Genomic DNA, 9,145 nt, shown 5'->3' with positions numbered 1-9,145 from the left:
CGCTCTTCCCAGTTCCATAATTATGTCGCAATCACCTGTAACACGCAGCGTTTTATATAAATCTTATTAGATGTACAATATAAGATACACGTGTGTCGAAATACTATTCGTCGAAAAAGAGGATTCACTAACAGCAGATACTTCAAGATGTTTACTGATCTCGAGCATTCTGCGGACTGTTTTCACAGCGAACGAATTCCTGCAGCTTATTAGGATTTAAATCCGCAGCTGTGCCCGCCAAAGAGTACGTAGGATAGAAACGTACTCCGAAAGCCTATGATTCACATTCGTTATATAAAAATACTTACACAACGGGGATGTTAAACAGCACGTAAGCAAAGCCTCGAAGAGTCTATGCGCCGATTTGTTGGTATCTACAAGTAGATAAATATGTAAGTATAAATCCAGATATTTATATCTATACTGTATGTTTAAACATAATTAGGTCTAAACATACCTGTAATACTGTCCGTAGAAATACGTATCGCTAACATTATAAAGAGCTGCAAAGATTTCTGCGACACGGAGTGCGACGACAATTGAGTTCGAAATTTCGGATTGCAAAGAGCTACCCCAGCTGCGGCTCTCCACGCTGCACTAGCTTGATAGAGATTTATCTTCTTGCTGTCATCTGTGTCGTCATTTTCCAGACATGAAGCATTGACCTCGGAATTAAAAAGACTCTCTGGAAAACACGAACTGGCATTCGTCGATCCCTTTGCTGCGTTCTGCTCTTTCATGATGTCATTTTGGAACGTGGTACTCGATCCCTGAGCATCTTGATCCATCGATTCGATGACAAAAATTTGATTCGTTACTTGCTCAACGTACTTTTCATCAACGAGAATATCAGTCGAGTTTTCGAGAACATGCAATAGTTCGGTGGTCTCCTTTTCAAGGGAATTAAACAAAGACTTGAGCGCAGGTTTCTCCGTATTTAAATAATACTTTGTTGTCCACATCTCGACGATAACGCAGATTTCTAAGAGATCGTAAACGTTCTTCGTGAAAGTCATGTCCGATAGCAAAGTCAGTGCTTCTTCCAATCCATTAGTCCCGGTAAATTCTTGGTACATTTCCGTGTATACGATCAAACAGGACAACGCGGAGAGACAAGATTGAATGAGGAATTTCGCGATAATATTTTCTTTGTCAGCTGCATAATAGCCTTTAGCCTTCAAGAAAGTCGGATAAAAGACCTTCAAGAACAATTTCCATTTAATGCGGAACTTGGAACGGGTCCCGATCTTTAGAAGATGAACCATTATGGCATAGCATAATTTTGGATCATCCGGAGTCAATAAATCTGCATACATCTCCAGAAAGTCCCAGGAAAATGTCAGAGGTCGATCACAGGTATCACATATTACCAATTCTGGATAGGTACCGAGTTCTTTAAAAAAGGTACGTTCTAAAAATGCGATGGCTAGTGTATAAATCGTTGAATCACGTTTTTTCAAAAGAGTCGTGATACTGGTCATGAGTATTCTAGGTGGAAAACAGCAACAAGTGCCAGTCGCTGTGCACACTTTGATCAAGCTAATTTGCAACTCGTTGATGCAAGGATGAGGATGTTTGAGAAGATTAGTGAGTATCATGAAAAGAGACGAAATGCAACATGCTGGTTTCATAACAGCGCCGACGGTCGGCTGACCATAAGGTGCTCCAAATACATCCGAATGATGATGAAGCGTAACGGTATTGATGCAGGATTTGTGTTTCGTTCTGCTGCACTTGGCTATATGCGAAATATCACGCCGAATGGATTTCAGGCTACTCGTTAGCGCACCTATCATATCAATGATCTTTCTGGCGCGGAGTATTGATCTCGCTGGATCTCCGGTTGGTAGATCCACAATCGCGAAAATTGTTCTCTCCACGAGCTTTCCATCCTGGCTCTCCGTGAACAATTGAAATAATTCTAAAAAGTCCGACAGCTTCTCTACCACGGTGCCTTGTTGATGCAGCAGGCAATAAAGAAACGATATGATTCCATAAATGGTAGCAAAAATAAACTCTTGCACCAGCGAGCCTTCCTCTGACGAAAACACGTTTACTGGCTTACTACAAGCGTCCTCGAGTAATCTCAGAGTCATAGGCAATAAACCATTATGAATGACAGCAGTTGTTGGCTCGTTTGCGCTTAATACGCGCTTCAGTGCCGTAAGCATAAGTCTAGCAGCCGCAGCTTTTAACGTAGCGCATTCGATACCAGTCATAGCAACGTTGTCTATGCCGAATTGCAGGGACCATAGCGTATCCAAAGCAAATTTTAGAACCTGTACAGCCGGTGTTTGCTCGGCTGGTGTATCGTAATCTCGCAATCCCTGAAGCAACTGAATAATCAACAGACTCGTCTCGAAATTGCTGATTCGAGCATCCAAAACATCCTTGATACGCTCGTCTATGTAGTCTCTCGGTGTTTTCTTCACCGGCCGGGCAGGGCGCTCGAAGGGTGCTGCCTCCCATTTCTGTTCCTCGTAGCTTATGACGACGGAATGCCAATACTCGTAAGCCATAGGGTTCAGGCGGGTCCCTGATGCCCGATCCATATCTGTCAGAGTTTCGGACTCGCTGCTCGCACTTTCCGGCGTGTTACGGCGCGCTTCGAACATTCCAAACGATTTTTGCTTAAAATGGGCCGGCAACTTGGTACCGATGAGCCTATGACCAACTCTTCTTTCTGACGGTGCATTGCCGTCGTAAAACACGCCGTTTCGATTAGACTTTACCGCCTTGCGTTTCACATGCGACACGATATCTACCGTGTCAACGGTGTCGTCGTTGCAGTAGAATTTTACATACGGATTGTGCGTGGTACCATCCGCCAACGGATAGGTAGATACATTCGACGGAACAGAATCGGCTTTGTTACTCGTTTCCTCTTGAAAAGCGACTGGATACAAAGCGATCAGCAAAGCTACCAATTCTCGTCCACCGGAGAGACCGCGTACACCAAACAAATGCAGAAAAGCCAGGCAACGCCAGCCACGATCTTGGGTCAAATACTTCCTCAGTCTAGCAAGTTCGTCCCCGTCGATCCTTTTTGCGGAAAGTTCATGGACGTCAGAGAGTAGCTCACAAGCTATAAGGGTAGATACACTACCACCGCTGACAGAACTGGAATGGATATTTCCATACTGCGTCTTTTATACTCCTATCTTATCCATCGGATGAGGTGCCGTTATCTCTATTATCGCTCCGATATGACCATTGTCCAAACGTTCGTACTGGTATGCGATCTTATTTTCAGTGAGAAACACGATATCTCGAGGGAAAGTTTTGAAAGTGAAATAGACTAAAATTTCGGTAACCGAGGAACAATCGTGTGCAGGACAGTGATCCTTGTGATTAACGAGTAGATGGAATTTTTTTTTTTAAGTCTGGTAAGATAACATTTTTATTTTAAATACTGTCACAAAAATGACCGAATATAAGTCTCGTTGACGATACGAACCGGAAAAAGTGATCACGTGCTAGTGAAAGAAAAGCGAATCCCATACAAAGGTAAAAAGTTACGTTGATCGTAACCACAGGCATGGGATCATATTTTTAGGTTGCGGTCAACGATCGCTGTCGGAAAAATCTACGTATTGTTACTTCTTCATTTAGTGTCTCGAATATCGGAATTCGATAGCGAAATAATGTTACTGTTCATGCTAATTCCTTTACCAGCGGTGTATTTTTAGAGAAAGGATTAACTACTGTTTGGACAAGTAGCACACAATTGAATAATCGCGTTATCGTTGTAGATATCACAGGGATTTAATCAAGTGGTGTATAATCTTACCAAAACGATAGAACATCTTTCGCATCTTGGCCTTCTTTTACTTGGGCAAGAAATTCCGCGAGAAATATGTCCAGCCAGTATGATTTCTAAACAAAAAGAGACGTACAATTGAAACGATGGTTCATTGAATTACAATTAAGAAACAAAGTAAAAGATTATCGAAAGCGTAATTACAATGTCGATGGCGGTAGCAAATGCTAACAAATATAGCCTAAATAAATATAAATAACGTGACCCTTCTTTTTTAGCAATACTGTGCTTTCTAGATTTGATACGGTAACAAGAAAAACAACTCATTACGACAGAGATATGAATATGTCGAGGAAATAGTAGATACGAAGTACTAAACCACGATAAAAAAAGAAACAAAGATATTGTTTTCTTTAATTTTCGAAATGCACGCTGATTATTACACGTGTCGGCGTGCTCGTGATAAAATAATCAATTTGATAGACACTGCGGCCAAAAATATCAGAGTTGAAACTTCGCATGTACACTCTCGTTTCGTGAATTATATTATAACTATTATACATCGTAATTTAACCCTTTACAAGCATAGGGAAATAAACATAAGTTACCAACATCACATGGCATCGTATTTGTTCGATGCGTAAATAGATGATTCACAATGGAAACAACTGTGTGCATTTTGTCGATTGTTGATTATAAGTAGCGTTGTGTTCATTTTAACAGATTACATTTTCATTCGTGTATAGGGCGGATATGAGTATAAAAATAATGATTTCTGCAGCTCGGAAGCTTCGCAAATGACATAATCGACAAGAAAAGTATTGCTTTAAACAAACATCGTTAATCGTATTTTTAATCGGAGGCAGGCTACTACAAACCAACGAATTTCAAAGTAATTACCAAGTTTTTCGTAATTATTTCAATAAATGCACGCAAAGAAATTGATGATACTGCGTTATTCGATACAGAACACCACTTGTTACTTTGATACTTGTGGCGAAGTATCGACGAGTAAGTTACATGTGACTTGTAAGTCATCTTAACACAAATGAAAGGTGGTGGTTAGCCGTGAACGGACGAGTGATGTGCAACGATTGCGGAATCTTGCTTGGTAAAACATGTTAAAAGACGCGTTAAAAGCTGAGTTAACGTTTGAATAAAAATGATCGCCGATAAAGCTGTTAGCCGATATTAATTAGATTTCAAAGAAGAAAGATAAATGTGAAAGTAAAACTAATACCGCTGCAAGCTAGGCTAGCTAGTTAGAATCTTCTTGCTCTCCGACGTGCCAATTGACTTATCAAGTTCGTATCCTCGCGTTTGCAACAATTTTAACTAAATTAAAAAGTAATATCCAGATAAGTGGAAATATAGAAAGGTCGTGAAAGGAATCTGTGATTGTCAGTGATAGAAAATCCTGGATCCAGGGATCAAGTACCTCGTTACTCTGCCGCTTTGCGTGAATGAAATGATGCCACAAAGATTGTAATTTGTTAGTTGAAGCCGAAGACATTCCTAAACGGTCTTCGAACTCCTCGTCCTCTTCCTCCCTGTCTTCGGTTCTCAATCGCATATCCTCCTCATAGCTCATAAGCTCATCGAAGCTGAACCACGTGTAAAAAGTATCCTCAGGTAACCTTCGAGGATCACTGCTAGTACACGTAACCCGATCACCTGGAAGATCAAGACCTTATACGTTTCGACGCTATGTTCGAGTAAACACTGTGTGTGCGCGCATTTGATTGTTAATCGCCGCGTCTAGCCGCGTCACGATTCTCGTCACTGAATATCCTCTCGACGGATCTCGCGACTTCGAACACCTCGCGTTTATAGCACGTAGTGCATAGCGATTCCTTCGTGCATACGTGCGTCTATATACACGATCTCTGTATGCGTTTATGTCGATCAACTGCAGCTTACATAACATCCCCACGAGTCCGCGACAGACCAGTTTCCAGCCTTCCACGTGAAGCCTGAAAGCTTCTCAACCCACGAAGCACGGCCCCAGGGAGAGCAGTAACCCTGGATTCATAGACTGCTGCACGTCGCTGTCACCGCCACTACTACTACCACCATCGCGGCTACCAATACCACTGAAACGTGGTGACACAATTCGTCGCTAGTTATTAACACAACAGTATCAGAACCCGGGTCTACGAGCATCAGCTGCTTATCAACCGTCTAACTCTTGTTACAAGAGTCTTATACCACACGACTTTACCTTCTTATCGCTTGGTCTCGGCCGTACGTTTCGTTCTCATACCTCAAAGAACGACCGACCAAAGTACCCGAACGATGCTCGAGAACGCATCTACTTCTGTTTTTTCCGACTCCTTCCTTCGATTCCCATAACGAGAACCCTCGAGTCTCGAGCAACCAATCGATCCAGCGGAAACCGGACGACTGCCGATATCCCCGATGGCTGCTTAGCGTATCTTCGTTTTAAGCAAACGATTGGAAACATATAGTCGCTGCTGATGATATAGCACAGTCGTAAAATCAGTTGTGAAGAAAACTACTAATACTTCGAATGTCGAAACAGCAATTTCAGATATTTGGCCGAGATAAAGAGCGTCAGCGTCATTCAGTGTCGTACAATGTCGATTTCGAATGGATTCTTCCGTTGTAATATATAACCTGCAATAATCTGCGAAACGTATTTTCTTTTTTTCAACATTCGTTATATAAAATTTTGCGGTAATTAATTATTAGCGACTGATAGTAAATTAATTAAGTTAAAATTGACAGTGAATCGACGGTTTGTCGGTTTTACTGTCTACAGACTTTTACCGTCTACAGCTATAAATTGTATACGGTCCTTTTAGTGCCGGCGACATCAATGGTGTCACCGCGGCATCAATCGTTGCCGTCGCCTGATACCATAACACTCGCTATATCATTAACAGCGACTATGCGTTGGACCACCATCGAGCTCACCACCACCGAGGATCACGACCTCTTCAACCAATCAACTATCGTTCCGGACAAGCAATGATGATTTACGAGTTCCTTCTATTAGAATTTTTTACAAGAGCGGTGGTCATTGATCTTATACTCCTCGCAACTTGACTTTCAAATCGATAATAACGTTGCGAATAGACACAAAACAACTTGCAACAAGATGTAATTAGTATCCCCGAAGAAAGTCACATTATCGCACTGCACTCGTTGAATCGGCACGCTTTGTAAACTGAATTTCGTTTATTTCCCTCCTTTTCTTTCTGTCAAAATATTATAAATATTATAAATTCGATAAAATCGAGAAAATGGCGCCGCCAACATCGTTGGACCGCGTATTAAATTGCCGGTCGCAAATTTGCATCGATAGATACGATCGAACGCGTTACCCAGCGACTACTTTGCCGGCTGATCTCGATGAGTCTTCAAATCGGGATCCACGTACGAACTGTCCAGTATGCGACATAAGGAAGGGGGCAAGCTAGAGACGAGCCTCCCGTGGGTCAAAGAGGTCTCCAATCGGCTTCTTTCTTCGATGAAAACTTATGATTCATGCATCGCGAATGACCTCCCTTACACCTTGAAAAAAAGGGTACGTAAATCCTAGGGAAGGATATTAAACGGAATAACGCGTCTTTTGTAGTTGTTGAAAAGAAATTCAACGAATTACCCCTTCCTCCACTTATACAGGTATACTATTAATCAGTCATGTAGTGGTAAACGTTGAAATCGTTGGCTGGCATAAACCATTATCACCCTAATGAGAAACATAAGAAATGTAAATAACGTTCTCGATATTGTATAACAGGCCGATTTCACAAGATTTCATAACGAGCAGAAACGATGTAATGTTACGAAATTTATGCTATTATCTTATTGAAATTATATGCACCACATATGCATAAATATATATGTTAAAATCTGTACGTTTACACCACCGAACGACCAAACAGTATTATAATTATCAACTTGCACCATGTTTCCTCCCCACCTAATACCAGCGAGTAGAAGCTCCGAGAGAGAGTCTGGCAAACAATGATAACTTGATAAAACAATGCGAACACGTGCAAACAATTGAAAACAGTTTTAGTAGGCAGCAGCCGTGCAGCCGTAATTGTCGATCAATCTTTGACTCCTATAGACGATTCTTTATTGTGCTGCATAATTATCTTAATGGAGTTCTACCCCACTGTTCTTTAATTAGCCTCGCCTCGACAGTGCGATAATGATGTTCATCCGCGTCTTCTTCTTCGCGAAAAACCAATCGATATTTGTTCCGTGTGTGTCAGTGAAAGAAAGAAGTAGACTATAATGTGATATTTAATATAACAGATAAGGATTATTGTTTGTGTTAATTTTTTTTTAAGTGATTCCAAACTTTCGAAGGTGGATCATTGTGCAGTTATGAATGAAAAAAATTAATTTAATAGAACATCAATCAACTAATTTGATCGCTAACGGTAATGTATAACGACATTTCATTAACATATATGCGTATTTTGCGGTAACCTCGTCAATGTTGCGTTTCGTGCCTTACCAACATAGATTAAGCTCATTTATTATCTTGGCCTCGACTTTTATATTTGTCTCTATTAAGAAATTAATTTTAAAATCATTTTCCTAGACGGTAAATACATTTTTTCATTATCAATTAATAAATTCAAGAAAAATGTTGAACAAATATGATCCTTAATTTTTGATATTTTTCACTAAACGTTTTTAACAACTGTATCACTTTTCACATCATTTCAACGAGAGTATTGAATATCAAACAAACACTAAATTATCAAGGAGACTGCAAAGTCTTCAAGTCACCGATTTGATTCAAATTTTGTAGGATGGTAGATTTAGTTCCCCTGATGGTTAAGATATATGATTATAGGTGGCAGTACTCAATAATTTTTAAGATATTTCCAATTGAAGATTTATCGTAGGTTTAATTCAATTCTGCTTAGGGAAGTTACCATGTGATGGTTTGGTGTAGTGGCAACGGACGTAGAATATTTGTACGCTAAAGGCCGGGGTTCAACTCTGGGAAAGGAGAGGAGAAATAATCTTTCTCTTTGAATTCTTTTTTATTTTGTATGAATTTTTTTACATATAAAAATACATAATGGAGTTTAAATAAATTGGAAATAAAATGTCGTAATTTATTAGATATCTCACAAACATTTTGTTTGCTATTATCATTCATATGAATATTGAAAAATGTTTATTACAAAATAATGCGTAATAATTAATAATATCAAAATATATATAACAATATAAAATAGAAATAATAAATAATAATAAATAATATAAAAAGATGTATGGTAATATAAAATAGAAATAATAAATAATATAAAAGTATGTATAGTAATATAAAATATAAGTAATAAATATATTAAAAATCATCAAAAGATCATACAAAATAAAAAAGAAATGAAT

The 9,145-nt window shown here is 39.5% G+C and overlaps 1 protein-coding gene across 3 annotated transcripts in view; it reads right to left on the bottom strand.

Moving 5' to 3' along the window:
• Positions 1-9,145, bottom strand: part of mv (lysosomal-trafficking regulator mauve) — a 20,330-nt gene that overhangs the window by 9,867 nt on the left and 1,318 nt on the right. For 2 of the 3 annotated variants that reach the window (XM_017904608.1, XM_017904609.1), the window contains exons 1-5: positions 5,199-6,137; positions 3,791-3,876; positions 458-3,120; positions 309-374; positions 4-35 (exon numbers count right to left, since the gene is read on the bottom strand). In XM_017904608.1, coding sequence (XP_017760097.1) covers positions 4-35; positions 309-374; positions 458-3,120; positions 3,791-3,876; positions 5,199-5,351 — 3,000 coding nt within the window. In that variant the 5' untranslated portion in view covers positions 5,352-6,137. Of the gene's footprint in view, positions 1-3; positions 36-308; positions 375-457; positions 3,121-3,790; positions 3,877-5,198; positions 6,138-9,145 lie in introns of those variants that run through there. The other variant, XM_017904607.1, reaches the window with a different exon arrangement.

This window comes from Eufriesea mexicana, unplaced genomic scaffold (assembly GCF_001483705.2).
Source record: "Eufriesea mexicana isolate 0111107269 unplaced genomic scaffold, ASM148370v2 scaffold2928, whole genome shotgun sequence".
NCBI classification, from domain to species: Eukaryota; Metazoa; Arthropoda; class Insecta; order Hymenoptera; family Apidae; genus Eufriesea; species Eufriesea mexicana.
Note: the sequence above shows the minus strand (reverse complement) of the source record. Positions and strands in the feature narration are given on the sequence as shown.